At 29.6% G+C, this 15,589-nt stretch overlaps 2 protein-coding genes across 2 annotated transcripts; both read right to left on the reverse strand.

Moving 5' to 3' along the window:
• Positions 1-262: 262 nt before the first annotated feature.
• Positions 263-1,931, reverse strand: LOC133691630 (1-aminocyclopropane-1-carboxylate oxidase-like). The gene is made up of 4 exons (XM_062112216.1): positions 1,749-1,931; positions 1,398-1,624; positions 919-1,255; positions 263-782 (listed from the first exon to the last, which is right to left on the reverse strand). Exons 1-4 carry the CDS (start codon positions 1,848-1,850, stop codon positions 513-515), a joined length of 936 nt encoding a protein of 311 aa, XP_061968200.1. The 5' UTR covers positions 1,851-1,931; the 3' UTR covers positions 263-512.
• A 6,169-nt stretch (positions 1,932-8,100) lies between these two features.
• On the reverse strand, positions 8,101-9,579 carry LOC133691930 (uncharacterized). The gene is made up of 2 exons (XM_062112558.1): positions 9,209-9,579; positions 8,101-8,959 (listed from the first exon to the last, which is right to left on the reverse strand). Exon 2 carries the CDS (start codon positions 8,875-8,877, stop codon positions 8,338-8,340), a length of 540 nt encoding a protein of 179 aa, XP_061968542.1. The 5' UTR covers positions 8,878-8,959; positions 9,209-9,579; the 3' UTR covers positions 8,101-8,337.
• Positions 9,580-15,589: the final 6,010 nt, after the last annotated feature.

Genomic DNA, 15,589 nt, shown 5'->3' on the forward strand with positions numbered 1-15,589 from the left:
CGTGACACAAAGTTTATGCGAAAGCGACTGTCACTCGGTAACATTTCCAGTACTTTGTCTATTCTTTGTTGAATTTTACTAACATTTTTTAACTTGTGTTTGCGCTTGCTAGCTTTCCCTCCACCCTTCATTCTGTGCATCATCTACATTAATTATATTTGGTGATTCATTTATGGTAATAGAACGTATTGTTCTTGTGTTTCCTCATGGGAAAGAACTTGGAAGGAGTTCATGGCGTCACACACATGAATTGAACGACAACTTGAAGGGAAAGAACAATAGAAAAATAACTTATTCCTGTAAAATAAAGTTGTCTACCTACAAAGCAATTCAGGTCATTTCCAACAGCTTTATGGAAAATGACCTTGAAAGCCTTATGGAAGAAACTACAGCTTCTTGAAAGCCTTTCACTACTAAATCTTTATTCCACTCTTAAAAAAAAAAATAGAAATAGAAACACTTCCAACCCTCCTTCACTGCGAGTAAGATTAAGCAGTTGCAATTGGACCCTATTAGACGTTAGTTTCTACAGCTTTCATGGCTTCAAATCTTGGCTCCTTGGCTTGGAATTTGAGCCCAGCATACAGCTTCATATAGTCATCAAATACAAATTTCGGGTACAGTTGTTTCTTCTCCTCTGCTTCTTTCTCCACCAAAGCTGGTGCAGGATAGATAACTGCATCGTTTCCAGGGTTGTAGAAAGAAGCTATCGACATCCTAGTGCCGTCTGTTTGAGCAATCACTCTGTGCTCCACACTCTTATACTTGCCATTGGTGATCACCTGCGTGTTCATAGAAGTTCCAAACAATTTAGTATGGTTAGAACGTGTGAGCCAGATTTGACCCAATGCTACGAGTTAAGACACCAGCAATTAGCTAGCTACGTTACAGCAGTTCAGACTATTTTATCGGGCATACCTCAAGCTGGTCACCAAGGTTGACGACAATGGAGTGGCGCATTGGGGGCACATCAATCCACTGGCCATCCTTTAGAAGCTGCAGACCGCTGACCTTGTCGTCCTGGAAGAGCAAGATGATGCCACCAGCATCTGTGTGGGCCCTGAGACCCTTGACCAGGTCTGGCTTGGGGCATGGTGGATAATTGCTAACCTTGGTCCCAAAGTTTGGACTACCGCTAGGTCCACAGAAAGCCCTTTTGAGGTACCCCTTTTCAAGTCCAAGGTTCTCACATAACAAGTCCAGCAGCTCCTCTGCCAGTTTCTCCAGCTTCAATGCGAATTCTTTCATCACCTTCCTGTATCAACCAAAAAATATTTGGCTAAATACCAAGATGTGATATATACTAATCATACCCTTAAGGCTACTTAATTACTAATCACCTTCTTGGGCACAGTTGATTCCAAGTTTTGTTGAGCATTAAATATTAATTAATGTACCTGTAGTCATCATCGAGATCGGGGATCTCAGCAATGTTAGACGTGGGGAGATGTCGCAAGTGGAAGGTGCTCTCCCAGTCCATATCTTTGATCTCTGTTTGGACACCCACAAGGGCTTTGCTTGCCACCAATTCCTTGAACCTTTGCTCCATGCCTTTCTTGTAGTGTTCTTTTGCCATTCTCTCCACAGTGTCCAAGAATTCATGGGCTATGCCATGGTTCAACAGCTGGAAAACGTTCAAAGAAAGAAAAAAAAAACAAGTATAAGAGACGGGGGTGATCAATCTAAACTAAATATAAATGTTGGAAGGCAGAGGGCTAGGCATTGTAGGGAAAGAGTTTTTGACAAACCTCAAAGAAGCCCCAGTTCTCGCAGGCATCTCTGATCTTTTCCATGGTGGCAGCTCTCTCCTCACCATTAAGCTTCTCCATGTTAATCACTGGGAACTCCATCTCTCTCTGATCTTTCTGCTTCTCTCTAAAGTCTTAAAGCTCGATGCTTAATTTGATGCTTGTTTCGGATACCAAGGAGTGATGATATGGTATGGTATTTATAGGGGTCTAAAGAAGATTACTGTAAGTGATGGTGGGGCCAAAGGGATTAATTAATAGCAAAGTATTTTAGTCATAATCTTAATTAAAAAAAATTGAATAATTGGGAAATCATTTTGAGACTTTGTAATAGGACCCAGTTAACTATATATATGTTCGGGCAGGCCTAATTGGACCCACTTTGGTGGCGCACGCTTTCTTTCCTATTTTCACCCAAAAATCGACGCGGCTTCATCACTTTCCATGCTCCACTATTTTCACCCACTTTGATTATCGATTCAGTTTGGTTTATAATTTAAAAAATAATAATTTTTTATTTGATTTATTTTTTAATTTAAAACCAAACAGAATCAGAAAAGGATATTTATTTCAATCAAGATAATCTTGAAGTCAATAATTGATTTGCTAACACAATTTAATCACGCTAGCTTTTGAGATTTTTCTAATTATATAATGTTTTCTGGGAAAGTAATTTTATATTAGAATTTTATTTAAATTGATGTATAAACTAATTATGGTCCCATCAATTCAATTCTCATGTTTGTACGAAGATTATATATATATATATATATATATATATATATATATATATATATATATATATATATATATTATTGTTTTTCAAAAGCATTCCTTTCCCCTCCGTTACTCCCAATTCGAGGGAGACATTACAATTAAAAAGAAAGAAATGAAGGTCGAAGAAGTCTTTCTTCTTGTAAATGAAGTTATCTAACCTTATCCGACTCAATTTATTTTTATATTTTTAAAATAATAAATTTTTTTATTTTTTATTTATTTCAAATTAATATTTTTTAATATTTATATATCATTTTAATATACTAATATGAAAAATAATTTTAAAAAATAAAAAAATATATTATTTTAATATATTTTTAAATAAAAAATATTTTAAAAAACAATTAATATTACATTTTCAAACACGTTGTTTATCAATCTCATAATACATTAGGTCTTTTACTTAAGATGGAAAGCCAAAGTTGTATTAGAACACATTTTAAAGTAAAACCACCTTCTTAATAATTAAGCAGGACTCCAAAATCTAATTGGATTTTGCTTCTTATTACAAAGAAGGAATGCTGATTACATTTCAGAAATCTTCGTCCAGCCTCTTACTGGTCCGTCGTGCTTTGACATGATGTATGCTTTTGGAATAGCAACAGCTGCGTGTGCCGAATTTCAAAGTCAATACAATCTCGTCTTGCCAGCAGCTTATTTTGTTATGCAAATTCGAAGAAGACTACATTCTTGCACATGATCTTAATTTTGCGTGGAGTCTTCAGATTTTGCCTAACTCGTTGATTGATTAATTTCCTCGATCGCTAAGATACGATCGAGGAAATTGTTCTTTGACACGCGCAAGAATATAAATTATATTTTGGTATCACATCTAATTATTTAAATTATTGAATTAAGATTGTTTTTTTGATATGGTATTAGAATTTTGATAACCAAGCGGTCACGAGTTCGAATCTCACCATCCTTATTTATTTGATAAAAATTAAGTACAAGGTAGTGTGAGACTATGTAAGTTTCAAACCTAAACGGCTTTCATTTGAAAAGATGTGTTAGAAAATAATATAAATTATATATTGGGATCTTACCTAACAGTTTAAACTATTGGGTTGAGATAGTTTTTTAACAAAATATAAGTATTTTGGTTTTCAAAGAAGTAGATATCACCACAAAAACTTTAAGAGCTTTGTTTTAAATTATTTTCACGTGTTGATATTAAAAATAATTTTTTAAAATATAAAAAATATATTATTTAGATATATTTTTAAATAAAAAATATTTTAAAAAATAATCGTACTGATTACCATAAACAAAAGATTCTTTATGGCAAAAATATGGTAGCATCCTCTCTTGTTTTTGGATCATACGCAGCACCATCTTTGACCACAAGGAAGATCTTGCGTTCTTGCCTCGCAACTTCTCTTGTCATTTCTATCGTTGGTGGCAATGCGTTTCCAACAGGTCAGATAATTTTGCTTAATTAGTCAACAATGCGTTTCCAACAGGTCAGATAATTTTGCTTAATTAGTCAACAATCTGTCAAAGTTGAATTTACTTAATCGGGATTTGTCTGAAGTGGGTCCATAGTACTATTTCGTAAGGCTAAGGATGTATAATAGGAGTGCTCGAAGACTATACGGTCTGCTAAAATACTTTTCACATGGCAAGGCATTCAGATTTGGGGACAAATTAGGATTCCATATCAGGGACCAAGTTACGAGCTTCGAGGAAAATACAGATAAGTATCTTGTTTAATTTTATGTTTTAAAAATATTTTTTAAAAATTTAAAATTTTTTTATTTTTTTAATTAATGTTTTTGGTATTTTTATATTGTTTTGATGTATTGATATAAAAAATAATTTGTAAAAAATAAAAAAATATTATTTTAATATATTTCTAGAAAAACACTTAAAAAAATGACTAATATATTCTTAAAATAAAATAAAAACTAATGTGATTAGGCTAGTATAGTAAAGTGGAGTCTATCTGGGCACTATTCACAATTGGACCCATATTTTGAATATGATCCTTCATAACCACTCGTTTCATGATTTTCTCATTGCATTATTGTGTCATTAATATGTTTCCAATGTCCAAATTTGAAAATGAAATTCCATCCTCCTTTATTCTAAGTAGGGATGAAAATATTCTTGTTGTTTTTCGAACATTGTATTGTATGGACAGTTAGACATCATATAAATTAAAAACACGTATAAAATTACAATCATAGTTATCAAACTCAACTGAACTTAACGAGTTAATTTAAAATTTATTTGTTTTAAATTGGATTTGTTTTTCAATCTTCTAATGAATTAAATCAGTCAAATTTAGATCAACCGATTGACTAAATCATTGATTTTTTTATTTTGTTTTTATAAAAAATAATATCATTTCCTCTAGGTTAACTCAACTGAGGTCATGGGACAGGCTGTTTCTTGTAGCTATGCTTGAAACAATGCATGAAGCACAAAAAGTTGGCTGAATGCTGACATTTCATGCAAGTATCATGTGCAAGTTGTGAATCTCCATTTTCATGCAAGGAAGGGTTCAGGTGTGCAAGTGGGTTTTACAACCGCTACACTGTTCATGCTCCTGTTTCAGAATTTATATATATATAATCTTTTAAAGTTTGGTGCATGTCTATTTGTAGAATAAATTTTAATATTTTTTAAACACGCTTTTAGAAACAACTCCGTGAATTATTGCTTTTTTTACCAGCAATTGGACCTTAATAGAAAGAGACAACGTTGAAGACCAGCGTTAATCATTCCATCGATTATGATGATCTGTCTTCTCTCGTAAATGATTTTGGGGGAGATATTTTAAGTTAGGCAATATTTGTTGTTATTATTTTTTAAAATATTTTTATTTAAAAATATATTAAAATAATATTTTTTTTAATTTTTTAAAATTTATTTTTAACATCAATTTATTTAAAAAACATAAAAATTAATTTAAAATAAAAAAAATTAATTTTTTTTCAAATATAGACAATAGATTATCATAAGAAACAATCACTACATCAATTAGAGAAGGAAAAGTCAATTAAACATCTAACTCGTGAAACATCACAACCTCAATCATTAAAATAATTGATTTATTGTTAATTGATTTTTAAATGAGTATGCTTTTGCTCTAGAAATTTCAACACTAATTAATTAGTATAGTTTTAAAATCCGGTCTGATTCGACGGGTTAACTTGAAACGTGATCGACCCGAAGCTAAAACTGAGCCGGATTTATAAAAAAATAAGTGTAGTTAAAAACCTGACTGACCCTATGGATTGACTCGGTAAAAAAAATGGTTACAATCCGTTAACTATTTTTTTATCAAAACGATGTCGTTTTGATTTGTAAAAAAAAAATAGAGGTGACCCGGTCAAAACTCGTGATCCAGGCCTTAGCCTGGGTCAACCACCAGGCCAGGTTTAAAAACACTACTAATTAGTAATAGTACTACTAATAACATGTTTAATATTCTAATGTAAAATATTTTTTAAAATATCACTACATCAATTAGAGAAGGAAAAGTAAATTAAATATTAACTCGTGAAACATCACAACCTCAATCATTAAAATAATTGATTTATTGTTAATTGATTTTTAAATGAGTATGCTTTTGCTCTAGAAATTTCAACACTAATTAGCATAGTTTTAAAATCCGATCTGATTTAACGGGTTGATTTGAAATATAATCGACCCGGGGCTAGAACTGGACCGGGTTTATAAAAAAATAAGTGTAGTTAAAAACCTGGCTGGCCCTACAGATTGACCCGGTAAAAAAAATAGTTGCAATCCGTTAACTATTTTTTTATTTTTTTTACCAAAATGATGTCGTTTTGATTTGTAAAAAAAATTAGAGTTGACCTGGTCAAAACTCGTGACTCGGGCCTTGGGCTGGGTCAACCATCAGGCCGGGTTTAAAAACACTGCTAATTAGTAATAGTACTACTAATAACATGTTTAATATTCTAATGTAAAATATTTTTTAAAATATCACTACATCAAAATTATTAAAAAATATTAAAAAAATATTAATTCAATATTTTTTAATTAAATCAAACTGAAGTTTTCACATTCTTAAACACTTTTAATGGAAAAAAATCAAACGAATAACCAACAAAAATCCAAATGAATGAGATAATGGAACCCATAAGAATAAACAAGAAAATCCAGTAAGTTGCTTTAATAAATAAAGTTCAAGTTTTAAATTATTTATTTCTTTTTGTTATAATATATATTAAAGAATCAATTCAATCTAAAAGTTTAAACTGTTAGATCAGATTTCAAAATATGATTTATATTATTTTTTATCACATTCCCTCAAGTAAAAGTTTTTTAGACTTGAAATTTACACAAATTCACATTATCTTGTGATTAATTTTTATCAAATAAATAGAGATAGTGAGATTTGAACTCGTGATCGCTGATACCATATCAAAAAACCATTTCAATTTTATATTATTCTTTAACAAAATATATATATATATATATATATATATATATATATATATATATATATATATATATATATATATATATATATATATATATATATATATAAAGGGATGATTAATGTTGGTTCCTCGTTAAAAAAGGAAACTTTCTTGTTTCTCAATTTATTATCGATCATATACTATAGCAGTTCTTGTTTCTCCAGGCAAATCTTTCTTTTTCCCTCCATCGAGGAGAACCAGAAGATCTTGAGCTACAACATTAATCGGTTGGGTAGCGAGTAGATGGCATTAGCCCACATTAGGAGCTTGGATTGTGAAGGAGAAGGCCAGGCCCAAAAAGTACTTTACTCAGTGTCCTTTCTAACGAGACTAGGTTAGCCATGAAGATTTAATCTAAATTTGATAAATAATATTATTTAAAAAATATTAAAATAATTTTTTTAATTTTTAAAAGTTATTTTTAATAACAACATGTCAAAATAATTTAAAAACAATAAAAAATAATTAAATTTTCACGAAATTTTTTTGAAACACAATTATCTTAAAAACTGAAATTAAAAACAATCCTTAAACTATTCTTTATATAACAACAAATTGATTGTGTGATCAACCAACTAGATCTAAAATATACAATGCTTATTGAGCTCCAACGAATCTCTAGGTTTTTTTAGGTTTGAGGAATGGTGGGCTTCCTCGTTAGTTTCGAATCAAGTTAAAAAGTTAATTGTCTGAATGAAAAAGAAAATAATTAAAAAAAAACAAAGAATATTTTCCTCGATCTCCATTGTGAAAGGAAACTAATGACAGAAAGAGGAAGTGCAGCTAAATTGAAGAGCTGCATTCGTGTATTAATTATGCTCTTGGGAATCAACTAGATTGGCAAGCGTCAAACTTTTCCGAATCATCTCTTCATAATTCAGTGCTATGCCCGCATGTAATAGCTTCATTAATCAATTAAAGTTCCAATCAAATACCCGATTTGATTTTTTATGGTTTAAATATACTAATGATTGCTATATATTTTGTTTTGGGTTTTATTTAATTTTATTTTTTAAAATTATTTTTCATTTCATGACATAATTAAACACTAGAAAATATTTCCAGCTTAATTTTTATATCATTACTAAATATAAAAATAATTCATATTTAATAAAAATTACTTTTAAAAAAAATAATTTCTAATAAACAAACAACATCGTGAGATGCATAAGAGAGCAATATGTCTTTTAGAATATCCAAAATCTTAGGAAAGATGCTATTGCTACATCTACATTGAGTCGAAGTTTAGAACTCTTATTTAATTAATTAAGATTAATTAAACATTAATATGGGATTGATTAATGATAAGACTCAAACCTGAAATCAAGCCCTGAAAGAGTCTTCTCTGATCATTAACACTAAAAGATATCAAGGATGTCGAGAATTGAACGGTTGCAGATGGGGCAAGACCCTCGATTGACCCACATTTCTCTTGAACAAACCCTACAAAAGGCGTGTCCACATGGAATAAAAGCCGCGCCTTTCTTTCTCTCCATGCACACGCAGCACACCCAATCATTCTCTGGTCCCTGTTCCTGTTCTTTGTCCCTCCTACTTTTACTAGTCTTGTTCTTCGTCCTCCAATCAACACCGTCCGTTTCTTCAATCAATCTCATCAATGTCTTGACGTTTGAAGCCCGTGAATTGCGCTCAGCAGCTAATGCCATTGCCAGATTCATCCCTGCACCTGGGGCTGCAGCAAACCCTCCTCCTTGTGCTTGGTTCTGCATAATGGCACTCTCTTCTTCTTCCTCCTCCATATCGATGAAGGGCATGGTTGGAGTTTCACTTCTGGAACTCCAGCTTGTGCTCCCGCAGCAACCACCAAGGCCCTTGAATGACAGCCGTTGCTTTAGATTCTTCCACCCCGTCATTGTGATCCCGTCTAAGCTGTTCATTTTTATTATTTATATGCTGTCTTAGACTCTGGTTGCATCCGCACCTTGTGTAATTTAATCCCTGCTAAACACTGACATATTCCTGCAAATGCAAGCTCATTCTCTCATTGCCATTCATTTATAATCAAAGAAAGAAGAAAGAGCGAGGACTAAGAATAGAACAACATTGTGATCATCACATCGGTGTGGCGTTATATATATGCTTATATTGTTTGACTAAGATTGCATGAGTGATCAAGCTTGCTGTGAAAAGAAGAAAAAGGAGAAAGAAGAAGAGACAAAGAGAGCAGAATCATGAAGATTCAAAATGGTTAGGTGAAGCTTCACTTACAATCATGGAGGTTGTCGATCTAAGCTGCGTCGTCAAGATTCAAAATGCTCTTAAGACAGCATTAACAGCAGCAGTGTTGTTGAAACTGAGTGTTACTATCACAGTAGCAAGTAGTTATACTGAGGATGTGCTAGCTAACTAGCTAGTGGAGAAGAACTGAAAGGATAGTGGGCTGGCAAGGCTGAAATAGACAGAGGGATCGCTGTTGCCAGACCGGAGAATGCTAGCCAATATCAAATCTTTGCCACCTTTTTCTGTTTACAATGAAACGCGTGGGACCTGCGTTGCGATCTCTTTTTATATTTTCTTTGTCTAATTCCTTATACCTCTTTGCCCATTTGCATGCTCGACATTTCCATGGAAGAAATATTTGTGTCTGTATTTCTAAATTCAACAAACATAAATAATTCCAAGCGTGACGACTTTCTAGTGCATTGTATTCCAATATTAGGCTCTTATTCCCCGTTTTTATGCCGAAATCATATCCTACAATTCTTACCACCATATTTTAATATATTTATTTTATGTTTTTAAATTGTTTTAATGTATTGATATAAAAAATAAATATTATTCTGTTTTATTTTTAAATAAAAAATTTAAAAAATAATTATCATTACATTACTAGATAAGCTCGTAAATATTTACGAGAGACTTATTACAACGATCAATTATGATTATTTTTATTTTGTTTTTTTTTTAAAAGAAAACCTAAAAACCTATAAATCCTTACAGTCCATCTAAAGTGAAATGATCATTGAAGATGCTTTTTCTATTTATTTTTCTGTGGAGAACAGGAGGGGATCGATCATTGAAGATGAGGAATCCAATCAAGATTTTTGTGAACTTTACAATTCTGCGACATCTACAAAAGAGAGAACATTTTTATATGGCGAGGGCCAAAAACGTAATTCTTATATAGTCGAAAATGTTTTATTAGAAAATGTTTCTCTGTCCTGTATAACAAGTCTTTATTTAATAATAATCCTTCATCAATTAACGTCATTAAAAATATTTAAGAATTGACCGACAAAATCATGACAGGGAGAAAAAATTATCCAGTACACATGTCGTGAGTTCATTGGTAAATTCTTAAAAATTTAACTAATTGTTGTTATTTAATAATAAAAAAATTATTATACAGATGCACAATACAAGATTATATTGAGAAAAAGGATCTAATAAAACATTATATTATAAAGAAACCTAATTCGCCTCTTGCTTTCATTATACACTAAGAGAGAAAGCATTGTGAAATTTCACAGTGATTTTTTTCTTTTTCTTTATCTTTTTTCAATCTTTGAATTTTTTTCTATTTCATAATTTTTTTTTAATTTTATTTTTTTATATTTAATTAATTGAAGATTAGTTTTAATAATTTATTTTGATTATCTTTTTATATGAGGTTTTTATAATGTCAAGAAAACGTTCAGATGTTAAGTTAATCCTTGATTAAGCAAAAAATAAAAAAAAATGTTTTATTAAACATAATGGAAGCTTGAGACATCAAATTTGACACTTAAACTAAAAAACATAAGCCTCCTTTTATTTTATTTTCTTTTTTTCATGTTAAAGACTTTGATCCCTAAAGTCTTAATGTTTTTTAATTTTGATCCATATTATTTGAGGGTTTTACTTTTTGATCTAAAACTTTATTTTATTTATATTTAAAAATATGATAGTAAATGTTTTTTAAAGTATATTACGCTAGGAAATGAATCAAAATAATTTTTTTTTATTTTTAAAAAATTATTTTTGATATCAGCACATCAAAACGATTTAAAAAAATAAAAATAAAAATACTTTTAACCAAAAACAAAATTTATTTTTTTGAGAAATACAATTGCATCCGTGTTCCCAAACGGTTTTTAAAAGCAAAAATAAATATCATGATTAAAAATAAGCATTAATAAAATAAAAATATTTTAATTAAAAAGATATATATTTTTTATCCACTATTCTAGTTGTTTTAAGTCTTTATCAAATTAAGAACGAACACGCCAAAAAGAAGTTATATTTTTGTTGGAAAAGTTTATTAATAAAAAATGTAAGAATTATAATTTAATTCCTTTTTTTAATGGAGTTTAAATTATTTTTTCTTAAAAAAACATCTATTAAACAAACGCAACAAGTTTTATATTTACAATTTTTTTAAAAAAAAATAGCCTAAAAAATGCGTAGGCTTACAACTACACGTGTTTTTTCATTAAAAAAGAATCGATTCGGTTCGGAAGCATAGCATGACCAGCTATGTCAAAATCCAGGCTAAAAAGTCAAAAACACGAGTATTAACTCAATAAATGGCCCACAGGTGATGATGGAAGCGTGTCGGATGGTGATTTGATTGAGTAAAAAGCCATGACTTCCGGCAATCACAAGTTAGGCACGCCCCTCTCTCTTCTCTTGAAATTTACAAATCTCGAGCTCTCTTCCCTTATTGTCAAACTTGAATTTGGTCTCATCTTCCTGATTTTGCAGGTTAACATTTGACGAAGGAGAGCACACAAAAAGAATTCTTCTTCTTCTTCTTCCTCTTTGGTTGGATTGTCCGCGTATTGAAAAAACATTCCAAAATCATAACTAATGCCCAGAATTAGGTAAGAAAACAAATAATGATAGAGGATAACAAGATGCCAACAGCTGCGGTCGCCTGCCTGAGATTTAGATCCTGTTCATAAAGCAGAAGAGCGTTCTTTTCTTTTCTCGATTCAAATCATATCCTTCCTCCAATCCACTGCTTCCATCCCGATGAAACGATGAAGGAGGATCCAAGAACAGAGTTCAAGGGTGCTGGGAAGAAGATTGGATGCAATCATGATTTAAATGTTCCAGATAACCTCCAACGATTTAAACCCCCTGGAAAATTATTTTCGCTTTGGATCATAGCAGACCCTGCACTTGAATCATCAATATCGTGACCTGGGAATCTTAAATGAGATTGTTTTAGGGTTTTACTTCAGCTGGAAGTATTTTGTATTTGGCTTTCTTTTTTATTTTTTCTGGTATCATTTTGCCTTTTATTTTAACCTTGGAAACATTGTTTAGTATTTACCCGCTATTTAAGCCACGCTCTGTTGTTGGCCTTTACATAAAAAATTGTAAGTATAAATAAAAAAAATTTATGTAACCTTCTAATTAACAGAATTAGTAATCACACGTATAAATAATTGAATAAAAAATAATTAACATAACTAAAAACAAAAATAAATAAATTAAAAGATAGATATAGATTAAAATATTTAATTTTATAATATTAGATATTTACCGGTGTTTATTGAATTTATTAGTTAAAATTATTTATTTATTCATTCAAATAATAATAGAAATAGATAAATATATGAAATTGATTGAATAAAACAAAAAAAAGAATATATTATGTAAGATTACACATATTAAAAATAATATTTAAAAATACATATTTTTATTTTTAAAAATAAAATTCATTTATATAAAACGTAGAAGAAAAACTTAATGATGAATAAGAATAATATCTTTAAAAATTTAATACAAGTAAAATGATTTTTTTAAAAAAAACTCTTAAGAAAAAAAGCTAAATAAGGGAGATAAAAAATCATATAGAAAGGATATTAATTGAAACATAAAGTAAAAAACAATATTTAAAAAAAAAACATTAAAAAAGTATCAATTGAAATAAAAACCAAATTTAAAATAAGAAAAAAATGGTGCTTGTTAGGTATCACAAGCACAATTAAAAAAATAAAAAAAATATAGTAAAGGTAACATTATAAATAATTTTTTCACAAAAGACATTATAAATAAATTGCAAATAAGATCAAAAAATAATTTAGACAGTTAAATGCATGTAATTTAAGAGAAAGCATATAGTAAAGATAACATTTTGTTTGAAAAGATATGGTAAATGTGATGTCTATCTTCCCTTAAATATAATCAACTTTTTATTTGAATCTTTAAAATAAATGTTTATTTTAGGATTTTTAGTTTCCTTTAATTACTAGGTGATAACTCCTTTTTCTTTCTTTTTCCAATTTCCCTTTTATTTTGAAAGTTCAAACATTATGCTAAGTGTGACAACATGATGACTCCACTAAGAACTAGAGTCAAGCTTATGTATATGTGTTTTCTCTTTTAGTGTCTTTATTGCCATTTATTATTGAGCATTTATTTTTATTTCATTTATGTTATTTAATTTTATATGTTAATTTTATTTATCCATTAATTTTAATATGTTAGTTTGAATGTGCATGCATTTTTTTTTTTAAGTTTTCACACACTTCATAAAAATCAATAAAAGCTCTGGACCCGAGCTAATACCTCTTTATGATTAGATAAAGAGATTCAGGTGGCAAGTGTGACTTATGTTCATTCATGTTCACTTGAACTTTCGCTCAAATTAGAATTCACCATATATGTCATAATCCAATTTTGGGTTTCCCTTAAAATTATTATTTTTTAAATAAAAAATAAAAAATGAAATAAAACAACAAAATGAAACACTAACAACTTGATAAGAATAAATTGATAAGGGTTTTAAACACATTGAGAAACCAAACTGAGATTTTGAACAACATCAAGAATTTAATTGTACCCAAGATTGAAAGACAATACAAAAATCAAGGTTAAATTAAATGATTATCGGACGAATTTTTATAAAAATTAATTTTTAATCACATGCCTAATTAAAGGTTAAATTAAGTTTAAGAATTAATTTGGGTCAAACTAAAAGAATTAATGAAATGCAATGACTTAAATGGGCTTTTAATAAGTCAAATTAATTTTATTAGGGACTTAATTGGTGAAACAATAAGTTTGAAAGCTTAATTTGGGCTTAATTGAGAAGATTGAAATTTTAGAGGACTAGATTTAATTTTTCCAAACTCATTTAGGTGAAATCAAGGATAAAATTGCAAGAAAATCAAATTCGAGACCAAAGATCATTTTGTAAAAAGCATGTGAATTTGAGGATCCAATTCAAGTTGCAAATGAGGATGGAATTGAAGAAATTAGAAGTTTAAGGCTTAATTAAGAACCAAATTAAAGAAGTTTGAGACCGAGGGCCATATTGTAGAAGGCATTGATAATTGAGGGTCGAAACTAACATGACCAAGGACTTAATCGAAAGGAATTTTTAGAAATTAACCTAAATTAGTTGAGTCCAACAAAATTGAAAGATTAGGGACTGCATCACAAACAAAGAAAATATAAATTAAAATGGACAAAATTGTGCCATGTTCATTTTCTTCTTCATTTCTCCCATAAAAAAGCCGGCATAAAACCTTTTTATAGAGCCATTAAATGCACTGTCATGCCTCATCTAAAGACAAAAGAAGACGCTCCTCTAGTATACCTGAAGTTATATTAGATATTCATTAGAGGGATAGATACAACTGCTCTGTTAAATAAATTTTGGACGTTCAATGCAACAGATCACAGGCGACAATCCAGAAGGAACCATGCTAAGGACTAAGGTTCCGTTTGTTTGTTGGAAAGCAGTTTTCTTTTGGAAAGTGAATTCCAGGAAAATGAATTATTTTTCGATGTTTGGTAGTGTAATGGAAAATAAATTGGAAAATATTTTCCAGTGTTTGGTTATGTCATGAAAAATAAGCTGGAAAATAACTTATTAATGTTTTATTTTCTCAAGTTTATTAAAATAATGAGAAACAAATCTTACAAATTAAAAAGTTGAATGAGAATGAAATTAAAAAAAATATAATTTCATAAATTATCTTAAATATAATAAATGATAATCAAAATAATAGAAATCAAATTTAAAAAATAAAATAAAAATGAAAGATGAAGAAATTAAAATAATAATAATTAACATTTCATAAATTATTTCAAATAAAATAAGTAACAATCAAAATAATAAGGACCAAATTTGATAGATAAAAAATTTCAATAAGAAAATAATAAGGGAAAAACAAATAATAATTATAAAAATAAAAACCAAAATTAATATAAAAATTAAAGTTTAAGAGTTGAAATTGAAAAATATATATAGCAATCAAAAGTTTGAGGATCAAATTTGATATAATCAACAAATAATATGATATTTTTAATTTTTTCACAACTTCCGGAAAGTGTTTTCCGCTTAAATTTTCTAGAAAAACACTTTTCTAAAAACTAAGCCAAATTTTCCTTTCACTGGAAAGTGTTTTCTGTTGACCAAATTTCTTAATGGCAAACAAACACAGGAAAGTTTAGAAAGTGGTTTTCTGGAAATCACTTTCTGGAAACAAACATGGCCTATATCCCTAGCATGGTTCCTTCTGGATTGTCGCTTGTGATCTGCTGTATTGAACGTTCAAATTTTTTTTAATAGAGCAGATGTATCTGTCCCTCTAATAAATATCATTTCCAACAATAAAATACAAAAATCTAAGATGCTCACTTACCGAATAG

This window comes from Populus nigra, chromosome 4, assembly GCF_951802175.1.
Source record: "Populus nigra chromosome 4, ddPopNigr1.1, whole genome shotgun sequence".
NCBI classification, from domain to species: domain Eukaryota; kingdom Viridiplantae; phylum Streptophyta; class Magnoliopsida; order Malpighiales; family Salicaceae; genus Populus; species Populus nigra.